This window comes from Drosophila miranda, chromosome 3, assembly GCF_003369915.1.
Source record: "Drosophila miranda strain MSH22 chromosome 3, D.miranda_PacBio2.1, whole genome shotgun sequence".
Classification (NCBI taxonomy): domain Eukaryota; kingdom Metazoa; phylum Arthropoda; class Insecta; order Diptera; family Drosophilidae; genus Drosophila; species Drosophila miranda.
This window is the reverse complement of record NC_046676.1, coordinates 24,595,921-24,613,372: the sequence shown is the minus strand read 5'-3', so window position 1 is coordinate 24,613,372 and position 17,452 is coordinate 24,595,921. Positions and strand designations below refer to the sequence as shown.

The 17,452-nt window shown below is 49.2% G+C and overlaps 1 protein-coding gene across 3 annotated transcripts in view; it reads right to left on the bottom strand.

Annotated features, from left to right (window-relative positions):
- LOC108159611 (putative polypeptide N-acetylgalactosaminyltransferase 9) overlaps positions 1 to 17,452 on the bottom strand; it is a 64,615-nt gene that overhangs the window by 25,613 nt on the left and 21,550 nt on the right. For all 3 annotated transcript variants that reach the window (XM_017293065.2, XM_017293066.2, XM_033391700.1), the window contains 4 exons: positions 10,654 to 11,536; positions 4,373 to 4,741; positions 4,134 to 4,298; positions 2,695 to 2,888 (listed from right to left, as the gene is read on the bottom strand). In XM_017293065.2, coding sequence (XP_017148554.1) covers positions 2,695 to 2,888; positions 4,134 to 4,298; positions 4,373 to 4,741; positions 10,654 to 11,077 — 1,152 coding nt within the window. In that variant the 5' untranslated portion in view covers positions 11,078 to 11,536. The remainder of the gene's footprint in view (positions 1 to 2,694; positions 2,889 to 4,133; positions 4,299 to 4,372; positions 4,742 to 10,653; positions 11,537 to 17,452) is intronic.

The window sequence follows — 17,452 nt, the reverse complement described above, 5'->3', positions numbered from 1 at the left end:
TTAGCTTTGCAGGAAAAGCAGGAAGCATTATTTTCATAGAAAAAAAATACAAAATAATCGTACTATATCCTTGCAACTTTTTGCCTCCCTTCCCCCTGAGGAAATACAAACAAAAGCTGCAGGAACAAACTTTTGACTGGCAAAAGAAGGAGATGGCAATGGCAATGGCATTGCCCATAACGAATATGTATTTTTGATTCCCTGTTCCCTGTGCGATGTGCTGTTTCCTTGCTGTTTGTATAGCTTCTGCTGCTACTGCTGTGGCAACTCGTAACAAGTTAAGCAACTTTGGACAGACATCAAAAGTTTCGGGGGATTTTCATTCGGGCAGCTTTGGAGCTGTCAACAGCTGTGCCCCTAAGGAGCAGCAGCCTTTCAGCAGAGTTTCTTAGAGGATGCCCACCTGATGGGACGGATACACCTCGAAGAGATACTATAAGAAATAAGAACTTACTGGGGATTTGCTTTGCCGAAGAGAGAGTTCGAGAGTATTTCCCATTCGCTTAAACATTTTCAATTTCAGGCAACAACTTTCCACTGCCAGAGACAGAGAGAGAGGCAGAGAAATCTTCGCTGAGCCATTATCATTGTCGGCACACATGTGGCACACAGAGCAACATTTATGGGCCTCGCTTTCCCCGCCTCGGTTCCCTCTTCCGAGTCGGCAAATTGCCAATGTTGCTGTTGGCACGGCAGAGAGCGGCAGCAGCGGCGGTGGCGGTGGCGGTGGCAGGCAGGAAATGCCTTACTTGATTTAGCTGCTAAGTGCAACTTGAGGCAGGGCCAGGCATGGGGCCAGGCATGGATACCAAATTGCACGCCGCATGTCGCCAGGAAGCAGCGGAGGCAGAAGGCAGAAAGCAGAAAGCAGCCAACGGCAGCAACAACAATTTGCCAGTGTCCTCGGCAAGGATTTTTCGGCAACAATGTTCTCATAAATCCCCTTGGCGCTTGTAAAAACAATTATGCCAGATATTTACGCCGCAAAAAGCCGAATGCGTTGCAACTTGCAACGACAACAGCAGAAACAGAGATGCAGAGAAGCAGGGAAGCAGCTGCAAGAAAGGAAGTCGAATTCAAAGATACCCTTCCTACGACGATACGATACACTCTGCGTTTCTGGATGGGGTTATAGCCCCTCTGGAAAGGGCATTCATTCGACTACCCAGAGTCGTGCGGCACATTTGCTGTTAACATTTTTGGCTTTTAATTGCAGTGTCATGGTTCGTTGTTTCTTCCGCATCCTCTCCTGCTCCTTGCTCCATCTCTTCTGATCTCCGTTTCCGTTTGTAATTTGTGGCCTTTAAGCCACGAGGCGTATGCGTAATATCGCTTACATTCCAGCCAATTCACACCATTCACACCACGCCACTCGCCATTTGCCATTCGCCAGAGAGAGAAAACGTTGTAATTATGAACTTTTAATTAAAATGTTAAGCAAATGGAACAAAAAACGCATCCTGCAAGAGAAGAGACTGCAATCCTCCCATGGATTTCAAGCAGGGTAAAGGGAAAAGAGGTGTTGATGGCAGGGGGGATGCGGATGCTGCTACGTGAAAAGTGGAAAATGGTTTGCGCTGAGGCCCAGTCAAGGAGGATTTTCCTCCATTCAGACGGGAGGAAAACACACGAACAGGCAGCAGCTGTCAGCGCCTGGAAAACCCATCGACAGTTTCGAATGTCCATTTGTGGAGCACTTTGTCTCTCCGCCCCCCCCACCACCCCCGACCCCCTTCACACTCACTCTCTCTCTATCTGTGGCGTGTTTGTGTGTGTGTGTGTGTGTGTGTGTGTGCGGGAGTATCTAATTGCGTGTCGGAGTATGGGTTACAGTTTGTACGTGGCTCGCACAGGCGGCCATAAACTGCAAAAGCCATTTCTTTGGCTCATGGAAAGTTATGGCAGCAGGCAGGATGGGGCATGGGGCTCCTCCAGTCCGCAAAGGATATGAAATCCGCTGGGACAGTGTGCCTTAAAAGCATAGCACCATAACACCCCGCCGCTCACAAGTTAATCAATAAATTCCAACTAAAATTAGAAGGAGTTTACTTCTTTTTGACCCACTTTCTGTGTGGATTCTGTCTAATAGTAGAACTTCGATTTATTGTAGATCCCATTGCCACAGCATTACCATTTTATATTTCATAAAACTTCTGCTTTTAACTATTCGGATCCCGGACATTCTTCCCAGACAAACCTCCATAAAAGGTTGCCAACTTTTAGTCTTCCTCAACGCAAATTTGATCTCAAGTCTTCGGTCAATTGTTCGCTAGCTCATCTGCAGCGTGAAAAGAGCGACTGTTAGTTCTAATAGCTCATATCGCAAACGACACTTTTGTGGCCTGTACGTGTGAATGGATGTGAATGTTCCGTATCCGTATCTCTGCGAGAGTGTTTGTGTGTGCAGTGGCAGGGGCCCGGGCAGGGGCATTCATGCCCTTTTTACGGCAAACATTCAGTTTTTGTAGTCACGTTCAAGCGCTTTAAGCGAGGGCTTCCCCGGGAGGCGGGAGTAACCCCACTTTTCGCTACGGTTTCGAGCCAACATAACCATGGTAACCATTGGGTAAAACAAACAAAAACATAACTCAAACCCAAGGAACACGCCATGCGGCGTATGTTTAGGCTAACCCCAAGAGGGAGGAGACTCCCGCCAGTGGGAGAAATAATCAGATTCTACTGAAATCTACTTACATTGTGGCGCTTCTTCTCGCGCTCGGGCACCGCGTGCCAGCTGAACTGCAAATTCCAATCAAAGCCACCCACATTGACGCCGCTGGAGTCGCGATAGTGGTACTCCAAGGTATCATCGCTGATGACATCGATGACGGGACAGACAACGGTGGTAGAGTTCCGGGCGATGCGATCCAGCAGCGGTTCCAGCCAGCCTGCGAAAACAAAAGGATGAAAGGATGAAATTGAAATTGTGAAAATACGACTACGAGCGGGTTTAATTGCTTTTTCGGGGCACGGCACGGCACGGCACGGCACGGCACTCGCTCGCTCATCCATCCATCATCCGCCTCATGATAGGAGAAATTGCTTTTCTTTACGCTTCACTCTCGGATAGTTTTTTGACAACCAATTGCCAGCTTTTGCTGCAACTTTCTTAATAAACTAAATTGATTGCCTTTTGTTACGTTCTCTTGTCAGTCATTGAGCTTATCGAGTGGGAGTGGCAGTGGGAGGCTCAGAAACAGAATCTGAGCCAAAGCCAGAGAGGCAGAGCCAGATCCAGGGAAATACCGAGGCTCAAGTGAATTACTCGAGTTGGGCTTTGTTTTATTTGGCATCGTTTCGGGCCCAACGGATTTTGTTTGATGGCCATCAAAAATGGTACGAACAGAACGTTACACTCTGGGCCATAAACCAAAAACGGGAGACGCCACAGGAGAGGAGGAGACTCCTAGGAGGAGTCTCGGATAGGAAAAAAGCTTGTACAACAGAAATGAAATTTCTGCATTTAAATTTGATTTGGTTTTACTTTTGCTTTGCTTTTTTGGCTGCCGCATAAATTTAAATATTTATTATTGGCCTGAATTTTGTATTGGCAAAAATGTTGACTGCACAAATGCTATCTACTCAATTAAGAGCCGCATTTGTAGTTTTTTTTTGGGGAATTAGCATATTGGCAGATTGACATTCATTCCATTAGTGAATGTAATAGAGAAAAATCTACGAGAGGGAGAGGTGGAAAATGGCTCGTCAATCGTTTAATACGGATACTTATGATTGAATTATCAAATTTCGTACCAAGGAATACAATATTAATTTAAGATATTTAAGAGAGAGAAGACCTCACAGCTTAGTCGTTCTTATACTCAACAAATAGTATTTGCCGTCTAAAAGTATGCTACAAATTAAAGTAGCAGTGCAGTAATTCAGCAGCGCATAGCCCTACCTCCTTATGGAGGCTACAATTTCTTAGTGTAAATTGTGTTGCCTACTTCCAGGCAAATAAATTAATCACTTAATCGCATCTAATGCACGCGCACTATTATTTTCTCCTAAAGGTATTCTACAAATTAATGTGGCAATGCCGCAAATATTATCCCCTCTAATAGTATGCTGAGTATTTTGTAGTCTGAAGTCTGTTGCCTGCTTTCAGGCCGCGACATTTATCACTTGCTCACCTTCAGTGCACTCGCAATGGGAATCCAAATACGTCAAAACTGGCGCCTTGGCATGCTGGGCGCCCAGGAGGCGGGCACGAATCAAGCCCTCGCGCTTCTTCCCCCTGATAATCTGAACCTTGGGATAGGCGGCAAAATAATCCTCCAGTTGCTTCTTGAGATGCGCTAAAATGGAGAATAAACCTCGATGTAGATCCATTGATTTTGATTCCAAGACAAGATTCCAGGAGAACACTCACGCATATCGCTGTAGTCATCCACCAGGATAATCCTGCCAATGAGGTGTTCCGGGGATCTGTCCAGCACCGAGTGCACTGTCCGCAATAGTACGGTCCAGGCCTCGTTGTGGAAGCAAATGATGACATCTGTGGCAGGCAGATTCGATAGATAATGGGCCGAATCCTTGCACCAGGCATCCCGGGGATCCGGCAGTGTGCGGTGCACCGATATCAGATCGGAAACATACTGGTTGAAGGCATTGTTGGTCCAGCCAGTCTCCACGGCCTTCTTCATCTCGTCGGTCATCTCCTTGGGCAACGTGACGGGTTTGCCCATCTCCCCCAGATTCTCATCGAAGTTGCCAGGCGGATCTATTACCTTTTTCGTATCTGCAAAAGAGAGAGAGAGGTAGAGAAATATGTTTGCATTTGCTGTCTGATTTGATTTGCCTTGAAACTGCAGTTGAAGGTGAGATGAGCACGAGGGAACCCTGTTGTGCGTGAAATTTATGACAAAATAAACTCACACAGATACAGGGAGAGATAGAGAGAGAGCGAGAGAGAGAGAGAGAGAGGCGAATAAACATTAAGTTCCTGTTGAGATAAATCGCAGTGCATTTCACATGAAAAGTTGCCATCATCAGGAGCTCCTCGCCTGCTTTGTGGGGTCCTTCCTTCACATGGTTATGAAAAATCGTTTGCCTTGCAAATTTCCTCATGTGTGTCCTGACCCCCACCCCCACCCCCACCCACTCTCACTCCCACACCCACCCTCCTCGACTAGCACTCCTACAGCTGCTACTCCCGTCCTTGCTGTGCATTTTATTATTTTGTTATTTGCATTTGCATGGAAATATGAAATATTCTCCTGTTCTCAGTCGACTCCTTCCCGCTGCGGCTGCTGCTGCTGCTGCCGCCATGCCATGCCATGCCATGCTGTGCTCCTCCTGGGAGCATATATATCCTGCTCGTGAGCTTCTGCCTCTGCTTTTTATGCGATTTGTCAGCCACAAGTGACACTTATTGGCCATCGCCTGAATGCCTGACTGTCTGACTGTCTGCCTTTCCACTATCCATCCTCGAGTTCCTCGGGTTCCCTGCTAATGGAAATATCAGGTACGCAGCCCAGAGACCCTGCTTAAAGGGCTTACCAATTTAATTAAACTGGATTTCCATCTCGGAATTACATTCACTCAAGCCTCGGGGTTTAAGAGGATCTTAAGCTGGGGATTTCAAGGAAATTTCGTGGGTCGAGTGCATTTAGTGAGAGTTCTAGGGGCTTCCTTCGTAAAGTTGCACCATTCCGAACAGATGTTCCCCTCATTACATCCCTTTTCCAATCATAATCATAGCCTGTTCAATTAGAACATAGCCATTGAGGCGAATTTGGTTTTATGAACTGGTTTTTTGGACCACAAAACTCTTCTTTATTTCCACAGTCGGGCAAAGCATATTTCTGGCTTCCCCACCCCCACCTTAAAGGGGGGCAGAACATTTCAATTACCACAACCATTTCAAAATCAATAAGTGTAAAAAGCTGGCTCCCCGGCAAAATAAGAAGCCATAAAAGGCTGCAAAATGAGCACGATAGAAGCAGGATGCTAAAGGATGGTATGGCATGGCGTGGAGAGTGGGGTATTGGGGGACTGGGGATGCCAACCGCATTATGATAGTCTCCGGAAAGAGAGAGGAGTGGAGTGGACTGGAGAGCAGGCCAATCAGTCGACAATAAATTTGTTCGCACACAAAAATGGGAAATAAGAGAGAGAAAAAACCATTAAGTCGGCCATAGGCGGCGGTAGGCCCAGGGACGAGAGGGGACACGGGAGAGGGGGTTGCTTGGTTGGTTTCACTCATAAATTGTATGATTTGTCGCCCGTTGCCGTAGTAACAATTTCATTGCGGAATATTCACGGTTCCGCCACAGGATTCCTTTGTTCTGGGCCCCCCTCCATCCCCTTCTTATAATGAACTTTTTTCGCAAGCTGGGCGCCTCTCGCACACGCATCGTCATCATAAAAAGCAATAATAAAAAATAGAATAGAATATGGTCTGCGGCGAGGGCCTGTGGAGAGCCGTAACTGGATTTTATGTCTTTTATTGATTCACTGTTGCATATTTATGGCCCCTTGAGATATTAATGATATGCCCAGTGGCAGGGCTCCAGGACTATTCTCAGGACTCCCCCCTTCAGGAGTAAACCAATTAGGGACACGCCCACAGGCCCAGGCAGAAGTGGGGCCAAAGAAACAAAGGACAGAATCCCACATTCGATTGCCATCTTTAAGGATTTTCCCATACAGGAAATATTTCAATATTCTTGTCACATTTCCGGTTAAATCGTATGTTAAAATATTAAAACTCGTTGCTTCATTCCGAAAAATGCCCTTCGCTTCGATTATTCGTGCAGTTTTCCAATGAGAAAATCGGAGTTGACATTTTCCCATCGTATGGGACGCGGGACATGCGAGAAAAACAACGCTGCGTATGCGTTATGTTCGCCATGCGCGGACAATGGCGCGGGCAGAGGGGGCAGAGGGGGGAGAGGGGGGAGTGGTAGAACAAGGAAAGACAATCGCAGCGCAGAGAAGCGCTCAAGGGACACGCCTGAGCGTGACAGGAAGCTATAAATGTTTGGCTATTGACAGAGACAGGAACAGGAGGAGCAGGTGGGAGGTTGCAGCAGCAGCAGGTGAAAGGTGGATCTAGTAGGGGTGGGTGGGGGTGTGTCTGGCACATGACAAATGCCTTTCCCTAGCTCCCTAGCTCCCTCGCTGCCCCTCTCTCTCTCTCTCATTTCCTTCTCGTCGCTCATGTTTCACATCATGTTCGCCGCATAACTGTAACATAATATGCCAAAGTACCGCTATTTCGCACAACGAATGAGGTTAGGGCGAGTCACGTGTGAATCCCCCCTGGCTGTGGCAGTGGCAGTGGCAGCATGCCTGGGGGGTGGCAGGATGGCACGATGGCACGATGGCAGGGGAAATGACAATAGACATGCGAGCGCGCATTCCCTGGGATTAGCATTGATTAAAAAACCAGGAAACCCCAAAGAACAGGGTAACAAGAGGAAAGGATAAAAGAGGAGGAGGAGGACTGAGAGAGAGAGAGAGAGAGAGAGAGTGAGAGGCACAAATCAATCTGCTTTTGTGCCGCATTTTGTGGCAGCGTACGACAAGCACAGCCAGCAACAAAAAGGGGGGCCTTCGGTGGGCGTGTCTATGTTGTTGCCTTGAATATGGTATAAAATCATTATCGCTGCTAAATTGTAAAAACAAGAATTATGCGTATAGCAGATGCCCCCACCCCCTGCCCTACCATAAGGGGAGGGTGCAGCAGGGTGGTGCAGCGGCAGGGGCCAGGCCAAGAAGGTATCCCAGGGATAGTAGGGATCCCAGCGATCAAGATAACATGGCCAGAAGGCAGAAGGTAGAAGGTATGGTATGGCGTGGCATGGGGTGGGCTGGAGTGGAGTGGAGTGGAGAACCCGATGCGAACGCGCGATAAACGTCGTGTTGGTACCACGACGCTCTCGCACGTCTCGTTGTTGCATCTTTTTGGTGGTGTAGTGTGGTGTGGTGTGGTGTGGTGTGGAGTGGTGGTAACGCTGTGCCCCAAGGCCAAAGCCAATAAGTACAACAACACTAATTACCAGCTATGAACAACGTGGGGCAACCACATGGCAAACACAGGCACACAGGCCGAGGCAGAGGCCCAAAGGACGCCACTCTCGGAGGACGGAGGACGGAGGAGGTCGAAAGCTACGGCTAGGGCTAGGTTGGAGGAGCAGCCACAGTGGCACCCCATCGAGAAAACTATAAAACTTGAGCATTGTCTAGCGAATGCCAGAAATGCCATCAAAAATATAGAACATTTCTTGATTTTGTCAAGAAAGAGGAAAGCCAAGCCATCCATCCGCTTGCTATGAGAGGTCTCCCTCTGGCTCTGCCTCTCCGTATTCCCTAAAGATCAAAGGATCAAATCCTTGTTGTTCCTAGTTGTTCATTCCGAACCACTGTTCGAGGTTCGATCCACGGCTCGATCCATTGGCGAGTGTTGGTAAACGTTTGTTGGCTTGCACACAATTTTGACGCCATGGGGCAGCTGGCAGCTGCTGCTCGAGCAGCGATCCCAAAAGGAGTCCAAAGGAGCCCACTTGTAGCTTTGCCACCTCAACGATGCTTATGATGATGATGATGATGATGGGAATGGGAATGGGAATGGGTAGGAGATGGACTTGCAGTTGCGCAAGGCAGAACCTGGGCTGAAGATGGGGCGAGAGATGCAAACATGATATGCGAAATTGCAAATACGTGCATTGGCCGAGACGGGGGGATGTATGTAGATCTTTCGCTATCCTCCAACTCCTCCTCCTCCTCCTCCTCCTCCTCCTACCATATGCACCGACGGACTGATGGTCAGTCGACCACATGCTGATGCCATCTTAAATGCTTGTTCCACATGCGAGAGCCAGAGCCAGAGCCACAGCCCAATAGATGCGAGGATAGTGGAGGAGGGACATACAGGAAGCTACAAGCGAGGTCTATCTATGCCTTCTCCTCCTCCTCCTTCTCCCTCGCTCTCTGCCTGTGCCTGTGCCTCTGCCCCTGCCCGCCTCCTCTGGAGTCATGCCTGGTTGGGCCCCAGACGGGCTTCATTGATTTGCCTGGGCAGAGGCAGAAGCAGAGGCAGAAGCAGAGGCAGAGCGACCAGTCAAGTGTCCATTGAGGAAAAATCTATCCCATGGCCGGGAACTCTGGACTCTGTATCTGCCACATCTGCCACCTTACCACCTCCCCCTCCACTGGCTGCCCCCTTCTCCCAGCCTCGACTTGACTTGATTAGTAAGTAACATTATCCATACCCTTTACGCGTGGCTTAAAAGGCCGTACAGCACTCGCCGAAAATGCAAGAGATATTCAGTTAAGTTCTTACTCGATCATGGATATGGAAATTCTCCGCCCAACAGCCATGTTTAGCAGCGATTCAATTTACTTTAGTCTGTAGAGCTCCCATTACAGAGCCCATGTTCCTGAGGGAGTTGCTTTCGTTCAGAGGGTATCCCTTGGTCGTTGCCCTTTGCCTCGTTATTTCGTGTTTTTCCTCCCCTCCACGAGTTGAATGCGAATGCCTGTCTGTCTGTCTATTTATCTGTCTATATCTTTCTATCCCTGTAGTATCCCTCCCTCCGCCTCCGCCTCCGCCTCCGCCACCGCCACCGCCACCACCTCCGCTCCGCTGAGCATTCGCCTGACATTGAAAATGTTGTTTGGCAGCAATTCCAAGTTGTTAAGTGCTCTGCGTTGTTGCAGTTGCAAATGTTGCAGTTGTTGCTGTTGTTGCTGTTTGTTCGGGTTGTTAGTATTTGCCGCTGGGGCCAGCATCTTCGACATTGTTGTAAAACTTGTTAGAAATTTTCTTAAAGGCACAAAAGGCGGTGGCGCGGCCACCAGAGCAAAACGAGGAAGTGTGACAGCAGCAGCAGCAGCAGCGAGTTTTCCTCGAAGAGCGAGGGGGGAGCCCCATATGTGTTATTATCCCCCATTCGGATGGGAGCGGGCTCGGGCTCGGGCTCGGGTTTCGGTTTCGGGTGACCCAAAATGCATTCTCACAAGAAACAAGGATGTGTGTGTGTGTGTGTGTGTGTGTGCAACGGGTGCCATGGCTGCAACGGTAGGGGGCATGTGCATTGAATTGAATTGATGGGAATTAGTTGCAAGCGATTGCGTGGAAATGAACTGCAAAGAGTCCAGGGAAAAGCAAGAAACAGATTTCCCAGCCCCGATAAAAAGGAGCAGGAACCAGGGGGTGGTGCAGGGTGCAGGGTGCTGGGTGGGGGTGATTCCATTTGTGCGGATTCCGGAATGGAAATAAATGTGCAACTGATTTCAATAGAAATGCTTATTGTTCGACGCACAGGCAACAATAAGGAGGCACTCGATAAGGAGCGAATGCTCCAAGGAGCACCCGCCAAAGGGATGTTAAATCACTGGGAAAATGAGAAAGTAATCTTGGGTAAAACTGTTAGCAAAGAAAGCGAAGAGGAAAACTTTTCCCAGAGAGAGGGAGAGCTAATTTCGCAGGAAAAGGACTGATTAGTTTTCGATGGAAAAAGGGATTGGATTGGCTGGCAGGGACCTCTGATTTGTTTCTGATGCTGTGACCCTCTTATGGAGATTGACCAGAGGAATCTCCGCTCAAGGATGCAGCTCAAGGAATCTCTCTTCGTCTCAGGCTGAATCTCAATCTTCAACAAAGCCTGAAATCAGTTTAATTGCAAAAAACAAAGGAACTCTCACCGTCTTGTGGCTTTGGCTTGAGCGGAATGGGGGCCGCCTTCTTCCGGGGCTTCTTGTCAGCGGACTGGCGCCCGGACTCGTTTATTTTGGGCTTGGCGGCGGTGGGCGGAATGTCCGCCTCCTCCAGCTCATTGCGTAGGCCGCCTCCTGCTCCGATGATGACATTGCCATTCAGGCCGATGTCGTCGTTGAGGGGATCGGCCGGGTCGCCGTCCCCGTTCCTCAGGGGCAGGGCAACGGGATCTCCGAGGGGAGCGCTGCCTCCTCCCCCGACGGCGCTGCCCGAGGCACCTCCTGCCTCCTGGGCGGCACGACGCCGTGTGTCGTCCGTGTAGACGAGGAAGGCGATGCAGAACCAGATGGCCAGCAGGAAGGCCACCAGCTTCACGATAGTCGTCGAGCGTCGACGCCAGATGAAGGCCATCTTTGGTGCTTGTTTGTTTTCGTTTCGCTGATGTGTTGTTGTTGTTCGTGCAGAGTCTTTTCTCCAAAGAAAGGTGCCAACGGATACACTAAATCTCTCTCTCGCTCTCTCGCTCTCCCGCTTTTTGCGGGACTTTCTGCGGCGGCTTTCACTTAGTTACGAGGCCTCTGGTCCTTCTGGTCCGCGGCAAGGGCGCACAAGGCGTTTACGCAACATTAATCAATTCCCAGAAACGGAGAAAAGTGATTTATGATATGTCCTCTCTGATTCTCTCACTCCTTTCTCCACTGATATGTGGTCTCTCCTCTCCTCTGTTCTGTTCTGGAAGATATCAAAATATAGTTTTCCTTGGAGTCTGCTCTCGAATCAGTCTGGTTTTTGCTGTGGGATATGTCTGGACAATCTTCAAAATTGTGGGAAGAACTGCGGTTGCACTCCTCGGGGGTGGGGGGTCCTTAGCTGTGGAAGAGACAGAGGGGGGGTTAAATGGGTTAAAACAGAAGGCAGAATGCAATTAATTTCTGGCATTAAGCCATTAAAATGAAACGCAAACCAAATAATTGTGCCATTAAGAATAATATTGATTTTAGATCTGCCTCTCCGTTGCTGCCCCTTGGTGTTGCAGCATCATCTGCAATTAAGCGTGGAAGCTCTTGCCGTCTTTCAATCTCCGGTAATGGCACCGGCAGAGGCAGAGGCAGCGGCAGAGGCAACGGCAGAGGCACAAACATAAAGCGACAGGCAACATGCCACTAATGTCAATATTATATAATTGCAGCAAAAAACCGCATCAGAACTTTGTACCCGCTCCCGCACCCCGCACCCCGTGCCAGTGGCCCTGCCCCTGCCCCTGCCCCTCCCCGCTTCTCATTCCCTGAATCCACTTGAGTGGCTGCCAGGTAAATGACATGGACACGCCACTTGGCTCTGGCACTGGCACTGGCTCTGGCTCTGGCCCCCAAGCCCCCAAGTGGAACAGCGAACAGAGAGCAGCGTTCGTCGGCCCAGAGGCCAGGCCATAAACCATAGACATGATCCCAAGGCAGACGAAGTGGAGTTGCGTGTTGCAAGAAGATGTTGCGGGCCGGGGCAGAAACAAGAAATTGTGCGGTTTCCCCTACACCTCCCCCACAGCAGCACAGGGAACGGTGAACGGGGAACGGGGAACAGTGCTAACCGCAGTTGAATACCCTTCGATGCTAATCCAATTAGCGGACTTCGGACTGACTGTCCACCGCCCAGAGATGGGTTCCGTGCGGGTTCGGTTTCCGTTACGGGTTTTGGTTCGGGTGCGTTCTGTGGTTCGCTGTCGCAGGAGCACATAATCCTGGGAAAACTTCAAGCCATTTCCCGCAGAGACTACATTTCACTTAAAGCAACAATCTCCCATCATAAATCAAAGAGTCTGTCGGCAAAAAAAGGTTCTTTGTGTTAAAAGATTCCTTAAAATGGCCTTCCCTTTGAATCCCCGCCGCGCGTCCTCTTGGCTTCCTCTTGGGGCAGGAATTCCCTTGACTTGAAGCCAACACAGTTTGCATTAATACGAGTGCTTCCCCGAGTGGAGTTTCCCGGAGTCTATTAGAGGAAAATGTGTATGCAGGAGAGAATTCAAATGAAAACTAATAAACATGGCTCTGGAGCCCTGATGGCCTGATGGTCGGACCAGAGGGCACTTCTGGGAGCGGAGCACTCTCGGACTCGTACTCTGACTCGTAATTGGGTGCACATGCAGGCCGCTGCTTGCCCCCAGGGCCACGCCGACTCTGGGCTTATCAATTAGATGGGGCAGCGTCTCCTCGTCCCCATCCCCGTCTCCGTCACCGTCCTCGTCCCCGTCTCCGCCCCTTCCCCGAGACCGTCTATAGCTAAACATCCATCCGCTCTGGGGAATCTCTTCATGCCACTCTTGTCGCCACCCCTCCCCTCCCCAACCCTTTGGGAGCCGACTATGCGAATACAATAAATACGAGTTAATTACTTCGTGTGCCTTTTGTTATGGCTCGTTGGGTTCAAGTGCCATGCTCCCTCCTCCCCCTCTGCAGCTATGCTGGGGCTATTTCCGCTGCATGCGCTTGTAAATTGAATACAAAAGAGAAAGGGGTTCCCCGCCACCCACACACATGTCATGTCCTCTTGCTCAGCTGCAAAAAAGAGCAAAAACAACTGCGACATAACTAAAGTTTGCCCTGACAAAATAGAGCAATTATTGGAAACAGAGAGAGAGAGAGAGAGAGTGCGGGAGGAGAGGAGTGCGGGGCGGCTATACAGGTGTCCCCTCCACCAAATGTTGACAATCTCAATTACGGTCTACGGACCGCACTGGCAACAGAGCTACAGAGCCATTGCCACGACGATAATTGGCGGATTTCGGCCGACAATTATTTGTATGGATATTTGTGTGTACATCGGACGAAAGCTAATCAAAGAACACACACCTCTCTCAGGGCCTCACGATTGTTCATCAAGATCCAGATAGAATATGTTTATCGATTCAACCCCGCAGATGATAGCCAAGAATTACAAGGGGGGCTGGCATAGCTACTGTGCCGACTAATAGGCCTAGAAGGCCATTTTTGGGCAAATAGTATCGGCTGGCTGAAAGTGAAATCTATTAAATTCCATTTATAATATTTATGCACTACTCGTATATGCATTATATCTTTTCGATTATATCGTTCTCTCCCCCTCTCTGTTTGGAATATATTCAGGAATAAAGGCACGTAGGTCGAAATAAACAATCTTCAAGAGTACATAGTATACAGAGACTCCTCTCAATAATTGACTGATTGCAATAAAGTGACGTTTATGGACTTTCGCTGTCAAACAGGAACAGAGTGGGTCACTGTCAACCACCGCCCCCACCCCTTCTGCCGCCTCGTTCCACTCGAAATACACCCCCTGTCTGTCGGTCTGTCAGTCGGTCTGCCTTCTGCCAATTCGAGTGCAGCATTTAAATTTGTATATTAATTAAAATGCGCTTCTGTCGTGTCGTTGCCGTGGCATTGGTTTTATTGCGGTGCACGCGGCGTATGCGCAATGTTTGGTTCTGGTTATGGGGGTGGGATGGAGGTGCCACATGTGGCCATAGATATCATAATATTTAATGGCCATCGCATCGTTTTTGCGGTTTATGTTTAACTCTAAATTGGGCATTTAATGTGGGGGCATTTATTAGGATACTAGCCCATCCCCTGGATATCCCATGCTGCAGCACTGCGATAAGGGTATTTTTCTGGCATTCCCCACAAGGAATCATTGGGAAAACTATGCGGCTAGTGGAAGACTCTTTCTGTGGACAAACGCCATTACCTTTACCATTAGCCAGCATTGATTGGCCTCGAAACGTGGCAAATCGTGGGCTATCTTCAGTTTCAGAACCAGCTTTGAGCACATGCAATTAAAAGATAACCATTTTAAGTGACATTCCCGAAATGGAACTTCTGGGCGGATATCTGTTCCCATCTGCCACACACCCGTGTGTATTAGAGGTGATTGGCAGCGACCCTGCCCCAGTCTGGGAATGTTTCCAAATTGGTATTTTACATTTTTGAGTGTCTCGCTTAATGAGTGTTGCGGAAAACCCCCGCTCCCGCCCCCTCCCCCGCGTAAAACATTCCGAACAACAGATGGAAATTTGTGTGTGTGTGTGTGTGTTTTTTCAGTGATAAAACGAAATTACAAATGCAGGAGAAAAACAGAGTAAAAGGTACGGGGAGAGAGAGAGAGAGAGAGAGAGAGGGAAAGGGGGCACAGGGACACGGTGATAAGTGTTTGCCATTGTTACGATGACAGGCCGATACCCCTACTCCACTCCCCGCCCCCCGCCCCACGCAACTGGGCTACTTGTCTTGAGTTTACCTTTAGCTGCCATTCCCTGGCATTCTCTGTCTGTCGTTCTTCATTACCTGCCCATTCGCCCAAGCTGTTGTCGCTTTTCTTATCGCCGGGCTAATTGACTGATAAGCGGAGGAGTCGAGCAATTTGTGCGTCTAGCTGGTGGTTCCCTTCCTTACTGGCTCCTTCTGGCTCTCAGATAAGATACAATTCAATTGAATAACACTCGGGGGAGGGGAAGGGCGTCTTCCTCCGCTTCCGCGGCTATCTCTGGGTCTGAGGGGTGTTCCATTAAACAAAGGAGCCTTCACGGCGAATAATTGCCGAGATAATTTGATGTAAGAAGATTAAAGGAAACCCCCATTCCTATCTTATTTCCATCCCTGTCTAGGGGAAAACTCAAAGGAAAACGCAGCGAAAAGCCACCTCAAATTACGCATAACAAAGTCCTCGAATTTTTCGCATTTCCACCGAAACGAAAGGAGCGGCGAAAACTTTATTGTCGCTCCCTCCATCCTGGGTGCCACTTTCTGAATACTTTTCCCGGGCGATCATTTGTCATTTTCTTATGCAGAAAGTTTCCAGGGGGCAAGGGGAAGGGGAGGGGGGAGTGCATTTTCGCACAGTTTATAATCATTATTATTTATGCAGACTTAATCCACAGTTATTAAAACGAAGGCAGAGGCAGAACCAGAACCATAACCAGAACCAGAACCAGAGTGGAGCCGGGCAGAGCGGAGGAAACGCGTTTAATATTCATTTTCTCCGGAAAATGGAAAAGTTTCGGCCGCTAATGAGTTCTCTAATGAAGTTCTTCTGTTCTGAACTTTTTTTTGGCCTTCACTTTGGTGGGGAGGGGTGGTGAAAGTCTTAGCCACGGGTCAAGTCATCCTCCAGTCACGGAGAAGCCGCTGCCACCGACCGTTGTGCTCCACCAAAGATGCCACCTGGGAACGGAGTGAGGGACAGCCAGAACTGAGAGATAGATGCCACCGCCACTGCCACTGCCACTGCCACTGCCACAGACACTGTTGCTGCCACTGCCACTGCTATTGCCGCTGCCGTTGCCGTTGCTGATGATGATGATGCCACTGCACACGGTGGCTGCGTTTTGGTTCGTGGAAAGAAAGTTGCCATGGAGAATCGGGGGGAGAAAATTTAATCAAAATATTTGCACATCCGCCAGCAGGCAGAGGAGCCAGAGAGGAAAGAGATTCAAAGAGAAGCTGCCAAGGCGACTAGAATTACCCGTCTAAGAAACAGAACTGAACCCCTCCTCCCCGCCCCGCCGCCGACAGAGTGTAGAGAGCGGACGGGGGGGTGGGGTGCAAAGTGGAGTGCAACGGAGTGGAGGTACAGTGCGAATCGTGGCATTGCCACAAAATGGAAATCTTAATTCATTCTGATTTCATTTTGATTTTGAGAGACCAAATCTAAGAGAAAACTAAAGCTTCAAGAAGTTCTCTCTACAGTTCTCTCCTTCCGTAGGCGGGTGGAAACAGTCCCTCCCATAAACGTGTACATATCTGTACAATTTTTCTGGCAAACCCAGCCGCAGATGCGCTGCATGCCGGTACTTTCCACATCCCTCAAAAATATGGTACTGTATGGATACACTCGGAGAAACATAGTGAATGGTGTACCCTTCACATCCTCAAAGTATTTTCTTGAGGGCCTGGAGAGTCCAGACTCTCATGAATGTGTGTGGTTCTAAAGCATCAAAAGGGCACTACTCTGCACCCTCGAAGGCATCTCTCAAAAGCTCTCTCTTGATTTCTCCCAAGCAGGCGGGAGACCTCCCTCCCAGGCAGTGCTCACTGTATTTGGCTGACTGCTTGGCTGGCTGGCAAAGACTCCTTTTGGGCATTTGGTTCATGTCACGGCGAAACCAGTCAAACCTCATTTGCGATGGCGCGACTTCATCTTCATCTTCATCTCATCCCCATCCGAATCCCCATTCCCAATCCCCATTCCCATCCCCATCCCCATCCTCATGTTCATCCGAGGTGCATCACGAGCATGCAACATGCAGCAGGCATCGAGGATGGGATGTTGTCTTTGACAATTATTTACCGTTGGCGCTTAACTGTTAATTTGCCATCCGGCGAACCAGTCCACGTCCGAAGACCTGTTTCCCAGCGGATCCCCAGCAGCCACGAGGAGGCAGCCGCAGCATCCAGCATGCCCCATCGTGGAGCGACCGACAATTGGAAACATGCCACGCATTTTTTATGGCTTTCAATTTGACAAAAAGCCGGCCAGCAGCAGAAGCAGCAGAAGCAGCACAAATTATTTTCCCTCTTTTCAAAGACACGAGGCACGAACCACGAAGCACGAACTACGAAGCACGAACCACGAGGCATGGGGAAAATGTAATTAAATGGCTTTTCCAGACATCTCTTTCTGCTGCAAAACAGGATCTGGGTGATCGAAAGATGACAGATGACGACGGATGGAAATCAGAATGGAATAGAAAGCCAAACCCATCAAAATGATGAGAAGAGTTGAATGAACCGAACAGAGCCCGTGCCATGCGATCGT